General features: G+C 39.8%; 3 protein-coding genes across 3 annotated transcripts; 2 read left to right on the top strand and 1 right to left on the bottom strand.

Moving 5' to 3' along the window:
- The first annotated feature begins 1,027 nt into the window (after nucleotides 1–1,027).
- Nucleotides 1,028–3,732, top strand: LOC149036373 (uncharacterized). Its single transcript, XM_089189958.1, has 2 exons — nucleotides 1,028–2,177; nucleotides 2,783–3,732. Exons 1-2 carry the CDS (start codon nucleotides 1,028–1,030, stop codon nucleotides 3,589–3,591), a joined length of 1,959 nt encoding a protein of 652 aa, XP_089046084.1. The 3' UTR covers nucleotides 3,592–3,732.
- Nucleotides 3,733–3,807: 75 nt separating this feature from the next.
- On the bottom strand, nucleotides 3,808–7,253 carry LOC149036374 (uncharacterized). Its single transcript, XM_089188843.1, has 3 exons — nucleotides 6,722–7,253; nucleotides 5,212–5,918; nucleotides 3,808–4,813 (listed from the first exon to the last, which is right to left on the bottom strand). Exons 1-3 carry the CDS (start codon nucleotides 7,113–7,115, stop codon nucleotides 4,403–4,405), a joined length of 1,512 nt encoding a protein of 503 aa, XP_089044969.1. The 5' UTR covers nucleotides 7,116–7,253; the 3' UTR covers nucleotides 3,808–4,402.
- A 6,188-nt stretch (nucleotides 7,254–13,441) lies between these two features.
- LOC149036375 (uncharacterized) lies at nucleotides 13,442–14,717 on the top strand. The gene is made up of 2 exons (XM_089189482.1): nucleotides 13,442–13,580; nucleotides 13,781–14,717. Exon 2 carries the CDS (start codon nucleotides 13,837–13,839, stop codon nucleotides 14,632–14,634), a length of 798 nt encoding a protein of 265 aa, XP_089045608.1. The 5' UTR covers nucleotides 13,442–13,580; nucleotides 13,781–13,836; the 3' UTR covers nucleotides 14,635–14,717.
- The last annotated feature ends 3,697 nt before the right edge of the window (nucleotides 14,718–18,414 follow it).

An 18,414-nucleotide genomic window follows, 5' to 3' on the forward strand; every position in this document is an offset into this window, starting at 1 on the left:
TAAAACGACCTCTTGGGCTATGTCCTGGTGTACCGGTTAACCAAAATATGTCCTGGTGTGCCGGTTGACGAAACTTGCGTGACATTGGTCAATCGAATAATAGCGTGACAGCTAGATAATTTGATAAATAATTAATGCTTTGATAATAAAATGCAATAAAATGCCGGCATTGGTTCATTGTTGGGTTATTTGGATCAGTTGGGTCATTCGGGCCAGCTGGGTCACCTGGGCCAGCTGGGTCACCTGGGCCAGCTGGGTCACCTGGGCCAGCTGGGTCACCTGGGCCAGCTGGGTCACCTGGGCCAGCTGGGTCACCTGGGCCAGCTGGGTCACCTGGGCCAGCTGGGTCACCTGGGCCAGCTGGGTCACCTGGGCCAGCTGGGTCACCTGGGCCAGCTGGGTCACCTGGGCCAGCTGGGTCACCTGGGCCAGCTGGGTCACCTGGGCCAGCTGGGTCACCTGGGCCAGCTGGGTCACCTGGGCCAGCTGGGTCACCTGGGCCAGCTGGGTCACCTGGGCCAGCTGGGTCACCTGGGCCAGCTGGGTCACCTGGGCCAGCTGGGTCACCTGGGCCAGCTGGGTCACCTGGGCCAGCTGGGTCACCTGGGCCAGCTGGGTCACCTGGGCCAGCTGGGTCACCTGGGCCAGCTGGGTCACCTGGGCCAGCTGGGTCACCTGGGCCAGCTGGGTCACCTGGGCCAGCTGGGTCACCTGGGCCAGCTGGGTCACCTGGGCCAGCTGGGTCACCTGGGCCAGCTGGGTCACCTGGGCCAGCTGGGTCACCTGGGCCAGCTGGGTCACCTGGGCCAGCTGGGTCACCTGGGCCAGCTGGGTCACCTGGGCCAGCTGGGTCACCTGGGCCAGTTGGGTCACCTGGGCCAGTTGGGTCACCTGGGCCAGTTGGGTCACTTGGGCCAGTTGGGTCACTTGGGCCAGTTGGATCAATTGGGCCAGTTGGGCCCAAGCCTCTCTGAAAAGCCTCGTTTAGAAGTTATTAGATGGCGGAGTGATTTATCCGCGTGTGGCGATGAAGATAACTCAGGAATTGCTTAGCTATGTTCAGCATAATGTTAAAAAATATGAAGATCACTTACTTCAGGACGGAAAGGTGGATGGACCTGCAATTATTGAGCCAGGGCAGCAGTTAAACCCAGACTTTCGTAGTCCTCGTGACGTTGGTAACTATGTGCTTCCCAGAGTCATCATCTGGGATCCATTGCAGCAGCAGCATTGTTTCGATACTGGATTCACATGCCCCCATTATGAGCACGGCCATCTGAATAGTATACTTACTCCCTGTAAGTGGAAAGATGGAAGGAGCGAGCGAGATTTGCCACGCCAAATTTATTGTGTAAATGGCCCCGTGTTGCTTGTAAGACTAGGTTGTGAATTGGCTGAGTCATTATTGGCAACCTTCTTTTACCTCTGGAATGAGAGAAGAGGTGCATCAGAATTACCATCAGGTTGTGTAAGGCCCATCCTATCCTACAGAGCAGCATTAGATGAACAAGGCTTTGAACCCACAGCTGAAAGGTTTGGCATAATCCCAGAGTCTAGTGATCCTGAGAATGCTAGTGTTCCTAATGTGTATGATCCTGAAGTCATGCAGAGTATTTTGTGCGAAATGTTTGTTAACAGCAGTGCTGAGTATCATGACACAAGCAATGATGGGCTCAGTGACAGTGAGCTTTACATCATTTTTTGTCAGGCTGTGAACATGTCTGTTCTTTATAATCAGCTGTGTTCGCTATGTACAAATCCCAGGTTGAGTTCTAAGCTACTCCACTTAATGCCCTGCAGCTTACTTCTGTTCAGTAACTCCACATTCAACACAGAGAAAGTTGCTGAACACTCAGAAAGGCTAAACAAGAATGTATTGGGTTATAGCCTAAAACTTGCCACAGTGGACTATGATTGCCCAGCAAATAGTATTTTTCTCAGTGTTCTTAGTCAGCTGAAAGAAATTTTGGCATCTTCACCCACTCTACAAAAGCACTTGGTTTTCCTTGGAATTTCATTGGCAGACAGTGGTGACATAAAGATTGTCCAAGAATTACGGGATCTTGTGGTGAATGAGTTGCTTAGCAATGCTGGAAGGTACAAGCATGCCCTTCTGTCACCTGAAAAGCATTTTGATGATGAGGTAAACAAATTCAGGGAATGTGGATACTTTTCAAGTAAGTGAAGACATTAATTTGGCATGTTATTGCAGTAAAGTTGGGTACATTGAAAAGGTTTCATGAAGTAATACCAAATCCCTTTAAGGTTTTGGTTAGGACAGATGACATCTCTTTTTGTGTACTTCCAAAAAATCTCCAAGGCATTGGAAATTCCTTGAGTTGGAGGGAAAATATAGAAAATGTTTAAAGTGAAATTTGTATTTCTAAATGGGCGGAGTGTTAGAAAAACTTGCTTCTGTTGGGGAGGCATGAATGCTCTTAAAATTCTTTCCTTTTTTTGATATATTTGTAAAAGTGGAATAAAAAAAAGAAAAAGGGAAATTTTCTCCTACAGGTTTTCAGTATAGTGAATATTTTGCCTGTTTGGGTTTCTCAATAATAAAAAATTTATATTTGGAATGAAAAGTTACATACGGAAGAATAACATAAGAGTAAAATACCCGTTGTAAAAAAAAACAAAACAAATAGCAGCAAAGTGGTGTTAATTATAGAGTATTCTATTTCTGGAATTTAAACTTGCACCTTTTGTTTAATCCATAAGGATTGATTTTACATAGTTAAGCACACCAAAAAGCCTCTCTGAGACTTTCATTTTTTTTCAGATGAGTTGGGGAATGTCATAGGAATTGCACTATCCCAGATTCTGAGACTGAACATAGTCATCTTTACATCACTGGACCACATGCCTGTAGTACCAGTTTCCCCATTGTTGCCTTGCACAGCTACCAAGGCAATTTTTCTGGGATACAGTATTGGTCAACCAGAATTATATCACAATGTGGTATCTTTGGAGAACGTGAATGAAGCTATCCCACCCCATGTTAGTTCCACAAGTACATGTAGCAATAATTCTCCAAAGGAACAGGTGCCTGAGCACTGCTCATGCGGTCGTGGTTCTGCCAAGAAGGATGGAAGAAAATTCTGCTGTCAAGTACCAAATGGTAACAAGAGCCGGTGTAAATGCTACTCTAAAATAGCTGGTTGCTCCCATCGATGTAAATGTGTTGGTTGTGGAAATCCTTATGGCAGCTCCCAGGCTGCCAAGCAGGCATACACACTTGTAACAACTTCAAGGTACCGACCCAAGCAAAAACTACAAGAGGCCAAAGAGAGCATCTCCAGTCTTGATTATCTGACAAGTCAAGGTTTAACTCCAGTATCTGGATGGTCTGAGATTGAAAGTCTTACATTAGACTGTCTTGTGAACTTTGCATCTTTGAAGGGTCTAAGCATTGAACCTTCAAGAGTGTATGAACACTACTCCAAACTTCATGACATTTCAAAAAATCTTGGAAGTCCCTTGCAACCAAAGAAAGCCAAACAAATAGATGGGAAACTCCAAAGCATCAAGAAAGTGGCTAAAGGCTTTGAAGCGCTTTACAAAAAGCAGGTTGAACTGAACTGGTTCTGATTAAACATACTCTTTTGGATACTGTAAGTACCACCTAATGTTAGCCAAATTGAGTTTTTTTAAAACTAATTGGCAGGGAATCAGTATTAGTAACCATTAGGAATAGGGTTCTACAAGCCAGTCAAATGGAAACTTCAACATCTTCCCCCACCACCCACCATCACCCCCAACATAATCTGGGCAGTTGTTTCAGTAGATATAACAAAGTGCACATGATTGAAATGAACGGGAACTTTTATTATTAATTTGGTAATGTAATTATTATCTTTGGGTGTTCAGTTTTTGAAATATGACATCGAAATATACTAATACAATATGAAAGAATCATGAACAAAATAAATTTTATAAACTATCTTACTCCACAATATTACTTTTGTCTCAATTTGTGATTAAGAGAAATTTTTAATAAACCTATGTAAAAAAATTAATTATGTATCCAATTTGCTATGTTATGTACATCTAATGCAGTCAGGAGACAACAAAAATATAATGATTTACCACATGTTCCTTCTTTACTATCCAAGGAATTTAGTTAATTCAGTTATGTAATTATTTTCTTTGAGCATTCATTTTTTGAAATATCACATCAAAATATACTAATTTAATAAATTTAAAAGGAATGCGAACTACATTGATTTTTATATACCATCTTTCTGTGCATAAAATTTTGTTTCAATTTGTGATTGATTTCAACACACCTAATTATATAAAAAAAAATGTATGCAATTTGCTATTAATGCTATGTACATATGTTGTAGTCAAGACACAACAAAAATATATCAAAGAGACAAGAAGTACAGTATTAAAAGTTCTACTCTGTTGCCTCTAAGAATGCTAGAATTTCATCCTTTTGTGGATGAGTATTCATGACAGTTTCGTGCATGTCCACTGTGATTTTATTATCTTTTTTTAGGAATACCTGATGGTACTCTTCTGGTGTCAAACCACAAGCAGCAATTGCATGTGGGCTTACGACTGTTGGAAGCTTTTTGCAGAAGACTACCAACTTATTAATTTTTATGATGGAACCAATTCTAGCTTCCTGTAAGGCTGCCATGGCTTCCTGGGCTGCTTTACTGCTGGGTCTTCTAGTAGAAGAATAGCTCCGCACTACTCTTCTTACACACACAAAAGGACCAGGGAGAAACAGAATTCTTTTTTGGATGTCTTCACCCAACACTCCCACTTTGAGTCCTACTGAGGACTTCTGCAGATGGCAAGACTGTAAAACAAACCCATTTGGCTCAAATTAAAATAAACCATAAAGTTTTTATGTTATCAGCAGTCCACTAAATATTGAGTGCATAATGCAAACCATGTATCTTGTAGTTTGAATTGTTTTGTTCTTTTTCCAATCAGTTTGGAATAAAAAATTAAACTTAATTAATTTAATTAAGCATGTGATCTTTTGGTTGGGAATGTCATGTAAGTCTTGCATTGCTCATCAGGAGTAATTTAAAATCTACAGATGTAGAGTAAATGTGATGGTGTTAGAACAAAGAAATGCCCCCATTGTCCAGGATATGGTCATTTCCTTTCCAGGTGTGTCACCATAATAGATTATTATAATAATGACAATTATAATAATTATTATTACCATTATTGTTATATTAAACTCACCAGCTCTGAGATTCCCTTCATGGTCTCAAGAGTATCCATGAAAGTTATTGCCATTTGCATGGTTTCTGCTGTGATTGTTGTGGGTGTTGTCCCTGACTCCAAGGCAAGTGCTTTGGTTAGCCGGTGATAAAGGACATGCATATTTAAAGCAACACGTAAAGTGTTTTTATATTTCTTTGAACCTGAAGAAATACTTGGACTGGCAACTGCACCCTGGCTGTCATCTTCATTAGGCTTGCTAAACTTAAAGAAAACTTCCTTAGCAGTGGCAGTCAGTGTGTATTTCAGTGCTGGGGTTGTGTTATGTTCCACATATATCTTTTCAAATACATCGCCAAGAGATTTAACAGAAAACTCGTCCAGGGAGTCAGAGTTTTCTGCCATGGCTTCCAGGTCAAGATCTTCTGATCTTCTTTGATAAAAAAACAGCAACCTCTCTGCCAGCCCATTTTTTGAGGCTACAATTTTTGGCCAAACTGACTCCAGGAACTGCTGAGGGGTGGTGAAAGCAAGGAGGGCTAGTTTAGCTGAAGTTACTCCAACTCGCTTGCCTTTTGTCCCCTTTAGTACGTACCAAAAATCTCCATCGTAACATTTACACAGGCGTTCCATTGAGAGGCTTGTCTGTGATGTTGATTTTCCCTGATATGTTAGTCTTTGTAGGAGAGAGTATGCCTCATCCACACAAAGGATTGGCACTGTGGATGCTGCAATAAAATGTACTGAATTGGTTATATTCTGTTTTCCTGGACAACTGATTGTAAATTAGAGCTGAAATTATTTCTAATACTACCCATAATTTCTACCCACTTACCCTTAATTGCAGAGTAAAGGGCCCAGGGGGACCCCCATACAAAACAGACTGGGGTGTTCATTGTCTTGCTTTGGAGTGTAAATTTCAGATGTTTGAGCTTGCTTTGGGTGTTTCCAGGAAAAATGCCAACATATTAAAGACCCTATGGGGGACACGTAAAGAAATGGAAAAAAAATATTGCCTTTTACTTATTTACATCTGAGTCAAGTCCACATTGGTCTCCTTTAGGGGTTTAACGCAATATTTTCAGTAAGCAACCCTGTCTGTTTCATATGGGAGCCCCTCAGCTTAGCCCCAAGAATGGAGGGCACAAGATCAGTAGTCCTTCTAGAGAATCATTTAATCCTTTACACCCTAGCATTGATAGGAATATTCTCCACAGTGTTCTTAATACATTTCATATGGTGTTGACAGGGACAATTTTTTAACAGTCAAGAGCTTCTTTACTTATTGATCATTTCATTTTTTCTCATGATCTTCATTTGATTCAGGAATGATATTGTGAGGAGAAATTAAATGCTAGTCACTCTTAGGGGTTAAAGGGTTAAAGAAAATTTCTCAAATTCATTAAATTATTTATCAGGAATTTTTTCCTTCAGTGATTCATTAAGTCTTGTAATATTAGCTGAAGCTTACTACACTCCAAGGATAATAATCAATGCTAGGAGCTCCTGTCGATGTCAAATAAAAACTAACCTCCCAGGAAATGGTTGAATAGGCCGCTTGATGATGTTTCATCAATCACAATGCTGGTCTGTATTTTCTCCTCGACATGGCCCACGATTGGCTCCACGCATCCTTTCTGGCACGCTGGTGTTTTCCCCGTTCCAGAAGGGGCAGTAGCGATCAGATGAAGGTTTGCCTTCTCCTCGTAGGAACCAAAAAGCTTCAGTGTTGTCTGACCGAGCAAAGAGCTCGTAGACACCAGAGCTGAACAAAGTAGCATCTCCCTCGTTGTGCCATTGCTACAAGCGAACGCCGTCAGCCATTGACGAAGGCGTTGGGGTACAACTTCTTCAATAGAAAGAATAATTTGGCCCAGCTGAGATTCCAGTTCCGCGGTAGATGTGACATTACTCTGAGTGTCCATGATATGTCGAATATCGAAAAACTAACTACGTAACTTTTGTGAGCACCTTCTTTGATGGCGGGAAAAGCTAGAATGAACTAACAGGCGCCTAGGTCAGCGGTTGTATTTTAGCAATTGTGGCGGGAAATCGGCGATTAAAAATTCACCTGGTTTATAGATAACTGATGACCCAACTGGCCCAAGTGGCCCAAGTGACCCAAGTGGCCCAACTGGCCCAAGTGACCCAACTGGCCCAAGTGGCCCAAGTGACCCAAGTGACCCAACTGGCCCAAGTGACCCAACTGGCCCAAGTGACCCAACTGGCCCAAGTGACCCAACTGGCCCAAGTGACCCAACTGGCCCGAATGACCCAACTGGCCCAAGTGACCCAACTGGCCCGAATGACCCAACTGATCCAAATAACCCAACAATGAACCAATGCCGGCATTTTATTGTATTTTATTATCAAAGCAATAATTATTTATCAAATTATCTAGCTGTCACGCTATTATTCGATTGACCAATGTCACGCAAGTTTCGTCAACCGGTACACCAGGACATATTTTGGTTAACCGGTACACCAGGATAAAGCCACCTCTTGTTGCATCGTTTAGATCACCTTTGATGAAGGCACTAGACAGGAGTGTCGAAACGTTGGGTTTATGGATTCTAACGTCTTCGGTTACATTCATTAAATCTGTAAACCAGAGTAGCATCAAACCAAGTCTGATTGTCCACTTGAACTTTAATATATTTTAACAGATAAGCTATTTACATTAAACTTCCATGATGCAAAACATTTTTCTTTTTACCGATAATATTCACAGTGTGGCAAAAACTTTTTTCGGTAGAATTATATATTTTTCTATGGGCAGTGTTCCAAGCTTGTTATATCTTAGTAACAAGATATATTAGAAGTAATCAAAGATTATTGGAAAGCGTCCAGACCACAGGCAACCGCAAACGAACGCAATAATAGGCTAAGCTCCAAAACTCCCGTTTGGTACTAACCTCATCGTTAACAGCTTGATTAAGGGCAGAAAGTCCCACCATTTCCAGACTGCATCTCTGTTGCAAAAATTCCTGAAGTAGTTTGGAGGATGTCAGTCGCTCGCAATAACCAAAGTTAATACCGATCAGTCCCATCGGAATGAATTCGCAGAGTTCTTCTCCACTTATATTCGTACAATAAATGTCCAGGCTTATCAGTCGGACCATATCCTTCAACGGTGCAAAGTTACTTACTTTGACACAGAATCTAAGGCTGAGAAATTTCACGTGGGTGATGTTAGACCATATGCCTTTGTTAGGAATGTAGGTCATCCTCCTCTCGAAACATCGGAAGTCAAGAAGCGTAAATGGCCTTTTAGTAGAAACCAAAATTTTGTAAAATGTTCTGCATGTTAAAGACACATTTACAAGATCCGAAGTTGAAAGAATGTTGAATAAAGCGAGAAGGCAAACGTGGGGCAAGCGGTCAATTGTCGACATCTTTACCTACAATGTTGAAACTTTTCCGATTAAACCTGTATTAGCGGTCGGAATGACTGTATGGCCGATTATTTAAGGTTGACTGCTTAGGTCAAGACAAAAGAAAAAAGCCCTTATGACCCCTTCAAGGTTGACCGCGGTGACCACTTGCTAAAGGTAACACAAAGAATAATTAGAGGAAATCAAAACTTAATTCGACAGTTGACCGTTTTATAAAGGGTGACTGCCGCTTAAAAGGCATAGGTCGCACTTGGGCAAAGGTTCTATCTTGGGGAATTTTCAGTTTCGCTTTCAAGTAAGAGTTATCATAATTCAAATTCTGCGACCCACTTTTCCTTAAGTGACATAGCGTTAGGATTTATATCTTTTGAACGAAAAACAAATTAGCTAAATGCCGACACTTTTGCTGAAAAGGGTTTCCTGTAACCCAAGGCGAAATTCCAGGATTGTGCGATACACTCCTGTACGCAAAGTATCCGATCAAAGCTGGCAAAATTCAAGACAACCTAATCAGAGAAACTCTGGTTTCAGTGACTGTTGAGGTATCAAAACCACTTCAAATATTTTTCGTTGTCAGGGGGTTTAAAATATACGTCTTCGGAATTCTGATTTCCTTTTAGCACATTAAGCTTACTTTAAACCGAAATTTTTGAGCTGATTAGTTTTTTCTTGCATGGGAAAATAACCGAGATTGCATCGGTCTTCTGTTACTCTTTCGATGATTGTGAATACCGGGACCCTTTGTCACTTCACTTCCTTTTTTTTACTCAACAAAGTTCCCAACCTCTTTTCATTGCCACACCAAAGCCCTACAGCGTCTCTGATGTTTTTGCCGATTTTCCAATAAACTAGGCAAATTCCTGGATAAATTCCGAAATAGAAAAGTTAGGGTGCAATTTGGAAAAGTGTCTCCTGGACAGATTTTGACCGCAAAACTTTGCCAAGTGCGATCAATTCGCAGATGTGAGAAAAGTCTTTGTGCCGTTTGCCGACAAATAGTACTTCTTTGTTCTGCTAACTGAAAAACTCACTCGCGATCACGTATGGTCCATAATCTAAAACCAACTTCGCCGAACAACTGCTGTTCTGCTCGCCTGTTTTTTTTCAGGTAAGAAACATTTTCTATTTAACTTCTATGATCACGCAACGGTGATCGTACCCCATTATACGAAACCTAAAGATTTTGTAGCTGGAAATCTCTCCCATGGAGAACTTTGTAACTGCCTGGAATACGATACATCGTATTACTACTTTTTTATGACAAAACGACTATTGCGAAAACAATTTAGTTCTAGAGGTTATTACTTTTATTCTTAAAATAAGAAAAATAATATTGTAGCTGACTAGTTAAATCGCGAACTTTTCAAAACTCATCCTTTGTTGAATACGGTAAAGAGTTTGATCGACGAAAGCACGGCAATCTAAGTTTCAGTTTATTACATTGTCCGCTGTTGTCATTAGCCGTTTGAATTTCCACGAGTATAAGCGTTGTTCGGGTATCCTCGCTGATGATATTTCAGATGATTTGCAGGATCCTTGAAAGAAATGAATCAGTGGTAAACAGTCATTCATTTAATGGGCTACAATCTCTAACAAAAGTCTTTGAAACACTTCGAATCCTTCCGGCTTCCTGCCCATTGCAATGTTGCCTAACACAATCTAAGTGAGACTCCATGTTAGTTTACCGCACTAACACCGCAAGGTACGAGGGGGAGGTTAGTCCTATCTTGAGAACTGTGTTCCAACACTTTTTCACAGATTGTGGATTCTCTTTCTCCGGATGCTTAAGGGCCTATTTACACTGTACGTCAGAGTTTCTCGCATGCGACAAGCTTACGACAGGACAACTACAGACTTGTGAGACGCGGCCCGGTTGTGCCCCACCAAGATCAAGATCAAGGAAAAGAAGTGATAGTTAATAATTATCATTTTCACGCCTCTCTTGACAATGTAAGATTTCACTAATAAGTTTAGTCAGTTATCTTACATTGCCAAGAGGTTTATTTTATACTTTAATACTAATATTCAATTAATTAAAAACGTACACGTGATTTATCAGTATTATAAATTTCATGTATATTGTTTCTTTTTTTATTTTTACGTGATCGAAAGACATTAAATATTTGGAAGAGAAACTTAAAACTTGTCCTTTGCTTACATAGATTTTTCTTTTGTTACGCCCTACTAAGTGACTCTTGATGTCATGTCAAGTTCTCCATTGGTTCCACAAGTAAACAGACACCATGCACTAAACCCTTTAATTGTTCTGTTACGGTGAATAGTACCCGTGGGCCTATTCGTAGATGTTCACTTTGCTTATAACGCGAAGATAAATCAATAGTTTGCCGTCAATGTATGCAATGCATCTGTGTATACAGAGACTTCTGGGGAAATTTCTCATTGCCTGAAAAGATTTTTAACGCTAAACTGACTTAAATTCCAAGGGTGTGAGGAATATGCAGACCCTTTTCAACAATCAGAACATCACAGTGGTAAAACATAACACCAAAACTTGCAGACTGATAAACTGATATATTATAGGGAAGGCTACATTCTCTTTTCCAGCAAAATAATCTCCTCAGACTCAGTGATATTTGTCGAATAATCCCCAGGCTTTGTGCAGGGGATTCTACAGTGTACCGGCTAAAATTATTGACCTCACCCGAGGGTAAGCTTTCATTGAATGTGGAAATTCTCAAAAAATGAAACAAATTCTGACAATTTATCCAGCGAGTAGAATATATCTTAACATACCAAATCCAATCTTCACCCCAATTTTCCATTTTCTCAATCAACTCTAGAAACACGTGGTTAATTGTGACTATTCATCCTACAAGTAGATAATATCACAACTTTTCTATATCCAATCTTTACCCCGATTTGTTCAATTAACTTTAGAAAAACGGGGTAAATCGCGACAATTCGAGTGGTTAATATCATAACTTGCAATATTCAATCTTTACCCCTGATTTTCCATTTGTTCAATGAATTCTAGAAAAACGGGATAAGTTCTGACAATTCATCACGCAAGTGGAATATAACCTTAGTTGTCATGTCAAATCTTTACCCCAATTTTCTTTGTTTTAATGAATTAGTTCTAGAAAAACAGGGTAAACTCTGAGAGTTCATAATACCCTTAGCTCCCATATGCCATCCTTCACTCCGAGTTTCCAATTTTGCCATATCAAATCTTTACCCTTATTTTCCATTTTTTTTTTCGTTTATTAGAGACAAATAAGGTTAAATCTTACAATTAATCCCACATGTAGGATACATCATAGCTTTTCATAGTCAATCTTCACCCCGATTTTCCGTTTCTTGAGTAAATTCTGGAAAAATGGGGTAAAATCTGAGTATTCATCCTTTAAGTGGAATACATCCTAACATGTCACATTCAATCTTTGTCCCGGTTTTTTGCTTTTTTTCCAAGAATTCTGTACACAATTGGGTAAAAAAAGGACAATTCATCCTACAAGTGAAACATATCCCAACTTGTTATGTGTAATCTTTACCCGATTTTCCGTTATTTTCAGAGAATTCTAAAAAAACAATTCATCTCATAAAAGAATGTATTCTAACGTGCCGAATTAATTTTTCAATGAATTCTGAAAACGGGCTAAATTGTGTCCATTCATCTTTAAACTGAAATAAATTATAACTCGGGACATCCCTAATTTTCCATTTTTTTTTTCTAATTAATTCCAGAAAAAGGGGGTTAATTCTGAGAATTCGTCCCGTAAGTGGAATACATTTTAAGTTTCCATATCCAATCTTCAACCCGGTCTTCTATTTTTATTTCAATGAATTCCAGAAAAACGGGGTAAGTTATAAGAATTTATAGCGTAAGTGGAGTATATCCTAAGGGACCGGTCATTATTTATCGCCTGGGGGGGGGGGGGGGTCGGAGTATTTAGGGGGGGATCACATGGTTTTTTGAAGACCTTTAGGGGGGATCAGCCGTAATTGACAAGCATAATGGGGGGGATCAGACCAAAAAAAAAGGAATTTTAGGTCGCGCCGGGACCCCGGGTGATTGCATTTGTAAATACTTTGGTAGGATTTGCCGCTGGGACTCTAAACCCCCAACCATATATTCAAGACCACGTTCAGTTGTATTTTGTATTATATAAACTCTATTCTAGCCCAGACACAAAACCCAAACCCTTTTACAGACCCTCCATTTTGTAAAAAAGAATCACTATCGTAGTCTAACATACACGTTTTTATTCAGGCACGATCTAAATTAGAAAGGTAATCAAGATTTTGAGAATGGAATACTTACAATTGCTCAAAATTGTTGCATAACGTTTCAGTTTGTTTTATAGAGAATCGTAATCTAAAATCATTAACTTTCATTATTTTAATACGCGGCCGAATGAAAACAAATAAAAAAGTGTTTATTTTGGTGAGGCTGTATCTTGTTCCGCTTCCGTGTCAGAATCTTCGGCAGCCCTCTCCACTGGCTCTTGCACAGTCTCCTCGTCAGATTCATCTGAATCCTCGCCCGAACTTGACCCTTTTTCAGCACCATTACTGCTATTCTCTTCGTTCATTCTGGCCACTACCACTTTCAAATTGCGTGCCAGCTCTGTTTCAAACACGCCTCTTTCCAAAAGCCATAGCAGAGGATCCAGGTGGAGACGCTTGACAAATCTCGCAGTGAATCCTGCATTAATACTTGAGACACATTTGTAAGTATTCTTTTCGAGTGAATCGAAAACCTCTTTAGCTACCTCTTTTGAGGTAAGTTTTTCTAGGAGAATTGCTGCTCGCTGATGCAACCTTTTCTCCTTGATTTTTTTCACTTTTCTCTTGTTTTCTTTTTTTCTTCGGGATTGGCCGTTGTTCCCCATGGGAGATGGGAACTTTCTCTTCAAGCTCATGAGGGTGGTCGTGAGCGCATTGGAGGCTTTCTGCAGCTCTTGGTGTATGGCCTTCACTCGCTCTTGAGCTTCCTGGAAATATTTGAGCTCATCACTTGCAAACGACCTTAAGGTATGCTCTTCTGTATAAAGGTTCTTTCGTCTGTTGTCGATAAATGAGAGCAAATCGGATGCTGAATTAAAGGCCTCATTGACAGTGGTCAAGGAGGACTCACACTTCGCGACATCACCACTGCCCTTAAGTAAGCGAGTCCCCTGATGAATTATTCTTTTTCAATTCTGTTTACCTCGACAACTATCGGGGTGCATCAGAACGAAACAAAGAGCAAGCGCCCGGTGCAGCATACTTCCGAAAGATCGAATCGTTTATGGAAGACCACTATATTCGTGGAGAACTTTTTATGGAATTCTGTCGTGATGCCTGTAAAGAGTCAAGAGAAGAAAGTTCCAATCTCTGTTCCTGGTGTTCTAACAATAGATGGGTCGGTCCAGAAACGGAAAGAATTCCGCAACCTGTACCAGATTCAAACAATCCTGGACATTTCATGGATATCTATCAGACGGAATCGACGGGCAGGACACCAGATGATTACCTTCCAAGAAAATGTATTAAAGATCTGTACGAGGAACATTCTGACAGTATCAGAAACGATCAGGATACCATGAAGAGCTTCTGCTCAAAATATAATGTGGAAGAGAAGCACGTCATTGCATATGTTAATCATTTGAAGGATATTGAGATCCGAAAGGACATCAGAACAAGAGCAGCTCAGGAGCGAAGAAGGCAAGAGGCCGAACGAACGTACAAGGACTTTCAATGGGATAACCTCATCGAGGGTGGCAAAGTTGAAAAGTTGCGGGTAAGAGAACTAGACCTGTATCTCAACAAGCATGGTTTGACGACTGTGGGTCGGAAACTTGACAAAGTGAAGGCCATTCGATGTCACTATTACCGACAGAATAAAGAGACTGTGATAACAGAAGAACTGTCGAGTGATGAAGATGACGTGGAATCCGAGGATGAAGAATCCGAAAGTGGAGAGGCAGAGAGCGACGATGACTATGTTTTCGTGGATTTGGATGAACAGCCTGAGATTGGCACTTCCTCGACAATTCAGTTCGTATCTGACGAGCAAATATTTACCGTTGTGGTTCAAGGTCCATGAGACGTAAGTACCACTATTAAAATATCACTTGCATATTCAAAAAGTTATTTGGCGGTGGCTGGGAGAAAAGGGGGGAGGATCATGAAACTTTCCACTACCGATAAGGGGGGATCTCTAAAAAACTAGATACTCTACGGGGGGATCAGGTAAATGCTCCGATGTGACAACAAAAATACTCCGACCCCCCCCAGGCGATAAATAATGACCGGTCCCTAAGTTGTCATATCTTATCTTGACCCCGATTTTCCTTTTTTAATGAATTAATTCAAGAAAAAGAGGGTAAACTCTGAGAATCCATGCTACAACTTCCCAAATGCCATCTTTGCTCCGATTTTCCATTTTTTTTAGTGAATTCTAGAGAACAAGGGTAAATTCTTAGAGTTCATCCCGCAAGTGGAATGCAACCTGTACGTTGTCTTGTCAAATCTTCCCTGATTTTCCTTTTTTTTAATGAATTAATTATACAAAAACGGGGTAAACTCTGAATTTATGCTAATAGCGGATAATTCCCGTAGTTCCCTTATGCCATCTTTACTCTGGTTTTGCAATTTTTTTTTCAAGGAATTATAGAAAAACGGGGTGAATTCTAGTAACTCATCCTCCAAGTGGAATATATTCTATTGACCTGCCACATCTAATCTACTTTACCCCGATTTTCCATTTTTTTTTGGATGAATTATAGAAAAACGGGGCACATTATGAAAATGCTTCCACCAATTGGAATTTATCATGTTTATCCTACTGACTTGGCATATCCTATCTTTACCCGATTTTCCATTTTTTTTTTCAGTAAATTCTAGAAAAACGGGGTATATTCTGAGAATTCACGCTACAACTGAATAATACCCTAAGTTCCCATATGCCATCTTTACCCCTATTTTCCATGACTTTTTTCAGCGGTGAAATTCTACGATTAGCGCTAATCGTTAGCCCCCCCCCCCCCCCCAAAATAAAGCGATACGCAATAACTTAATTGTAATTAGGAGTTTTTTTTTATAACACCCGCTTTCAGTTATTATTAACGTCCATAGAAATTCAAAACTTAGGCACAACAACATGCTATAAAATATATTCTTCCTCTTTAATTGTAGTTATTCCCCAATGAAGTCTCAATTAGAGACGAAACGCGTCCGAAATAAACGAGAAGCTTACAACTACAAAAAGTGTTTCTTTGTGCGGCTCGCTAGTCTTAGTTAAAAATGAAAGATAGAAAAAATTACAAATTTTAAAAGAAGTTTATGTTCTTAGTGAATTCTAGAAAAGCGGGGTAAATTCTGAGAATTCTTCCTTCAATGGAATTGATCCTAGGGTGCCAAATCCAATCTTTAACCCGATTTTCCATTTTTTTTTCAATGAATTCCAGAAAAACGGTATGGATTTTAAGAATTCGTCCCCCAAGTGGCTAATACCCTCAGTTCCCATAAGCCATATTCACCCCGATTTTCCATTTGATAGGTGAATTTTAGAAAAACGAGGTAAATTCTGATCATTCTTACTACAAGTGGATAATAGCCGAAGTACCCATACGCTATCTTTACCCCGATTTGTGATTCATTCCAGGACTTCTACTTTTTCTCGACTTTGAAAAGGCCTTCGACACGGTAGAATGGTCTTTTCTTCCAAAAACTTTACAGTGTTACAATTTTTGGCAATCTGCTATCAACTGGAAGCTCTTTTACTACAACACAGAAAGCTGCATTCTTAACAACGGTTGGTCTAGCAACTTCTTCAAACTTGAAAGGGGGGTAAGGCAAGGCTGCCCTCTCTCTCCGTATCTCTTTATTCTCTGTGTAGAAATACTAGCCGAAACAATACGGCAAAATAAAAACATTAAGGGCATAAAAATAAACGAAGAAGAAGTAAAAATCAGTCAATACGCGGATGATACTACCCTTATTTTAGATCGATCGCCCGCCTCTCTAACAACCTCCTTACAAATATTAGACTTTTTCAGCGAGATTTCTGGTCTCCGATTAAATAGCAAGAAAACTGAAGCTTTGTGGATCCGTGCGAATATTCGAAACGAAACACATCTCAGACCCGACAAAGATTTTAAATAGGTAAAAGATAAGGTTAAGGCTCTAGGCGTATGGCTCTCCACCAACCCCAAAACCACTATAGAAGCTAATTACAACAAAAAACTAACCAAAATCAGAAACAGCTTAAGCTGCTGGAAACTGCGCCGTTTAACCTTATTAGGAAAAATTACAGTTTTAGAAAGCCTTATTGCCTCTCAACTGGTTTACATCCTGTCCCCTCTGCCGTCCAACCACAGCGCTCTAACAGAAATAAATAATGTGTTCTTCAATTTTGTATGGGATGGCAAGGGAGACAAGGTAAAGCACAACATAATGATCAACGACTACGAGAACGGAGGGTTAAGGATGATTGATATCAAAATTTTCAACAAAGCTCTTAAATCAAGTTGGGTAAAAAAATATCTAGATCCGGAAAATCAAGGAAAATGGAAACTTTTGTTTGACTATGAATTACAAAATCTAGGTGGTGTCGAATTTTTTCGTACCAACCTTAATAAACAAGATCTGTTAAAAACTATAAAAACTGCAAAGGCCTTTACTTCAGAAATACTCCACATCTGGTCAGAAATCTCACTTGAAACTAATTTCTCCTCCATTGATCAGCTAAAGGCGCAAAGTCTATGGCATAACTCTCTTATACGTGTCGGTAACAAACCTGTATACTATCGTTCATGGTCTGTAAAGGGAGTTAAAACAGTGGGCCATTTGATGAATGATGCGAATAGTTTCCTATCTTTCTCTGATTTTAAAGAGCTTTACGACACTAAAACAAACTTCCTTACTTTTCAAGGCATCTCATCAGCTGTTAAGGCCTTACAAAAAAGCAATGAAGCTAACTTCAACAGCTGTAACACTGCATACGAAACTACCTTCGACACCTTCCTAAAGACGGCAAAACCAAAAAGACTAACATATAAAATTCTGACGAGCAACAGAATGCATGCTCGAAACACCAGATAATGTCGACTGGATGGCAGTTTACAGAACTCCTTTTCTGTGCAAAAAAATCACAAAATTGATTGTTTTTCAATTTAAGCTACTGCACAGAAGACTAGCCACCAACACTTTTCTTACCAAGGTAAACCTTAGGGACAATGAGCAGTGCACTTTTTGTAAAAGTGAGAAAGATACTCTCATCCACCTATTTTGGACTTGTGATATATCCAACCGTTTCTGGCAAGGTCTTAAACAATGGATAATTAACCTTGGAGAACCTTTCGCAGAAATTTTCAATCTATCGCCATTTATAGTACTAGGGCTTAAGCCACACAAAAACAAGAAACTAAACTTCCTTTTTGTGGTCACTAGATATTTTGTATGGATATGAAGAATGCGCAACATCTCTCCGGAAATAAAAACTTCCCGCTCTTCTTCTCACATTATAATGCATAAATCATTATTATAAGAAAAACCATGCTTAAAACAAGCACAACACGCATTAACTTAGTGTTTTCTTTAATTCTGTTTACATATAATTTGATGTTTGTATCCTTTTTTCCTGCACTTTTTTGTTTTGTTTTGTTTTAAACTACCTTCTTTTCTATAAATTGTGAGTAGTGCACTCTGGCTGTAAACGCTTTTTTTTTTCTTTTCTTTTCTTTTAATATATAGTTATTTGTTTAGTCGCTCTTCAACAAATATTGTTTTAAATATTGTATTGCACTGTAACGTACGTATTTGTAAAAAACAAAAAACGTAAGCTATAGATGTAACTGTACTGTAAGTTATTTTCTGTAGCCGT

This window comes from Pocillopora damicornis, chromosome 12, assembly GCF_964200805.1.
Source record: "Pocillopora damicornis chromosome 12, jaPocDami1.2, whole genome shotgun sequence".
Lineage (NCBI taxonomy): Eukaryota > Metazoa > Cnidaria > Anthozoa > Scleractinia > Pocilloporidae > Pocillopora > Pocillopora damicornis.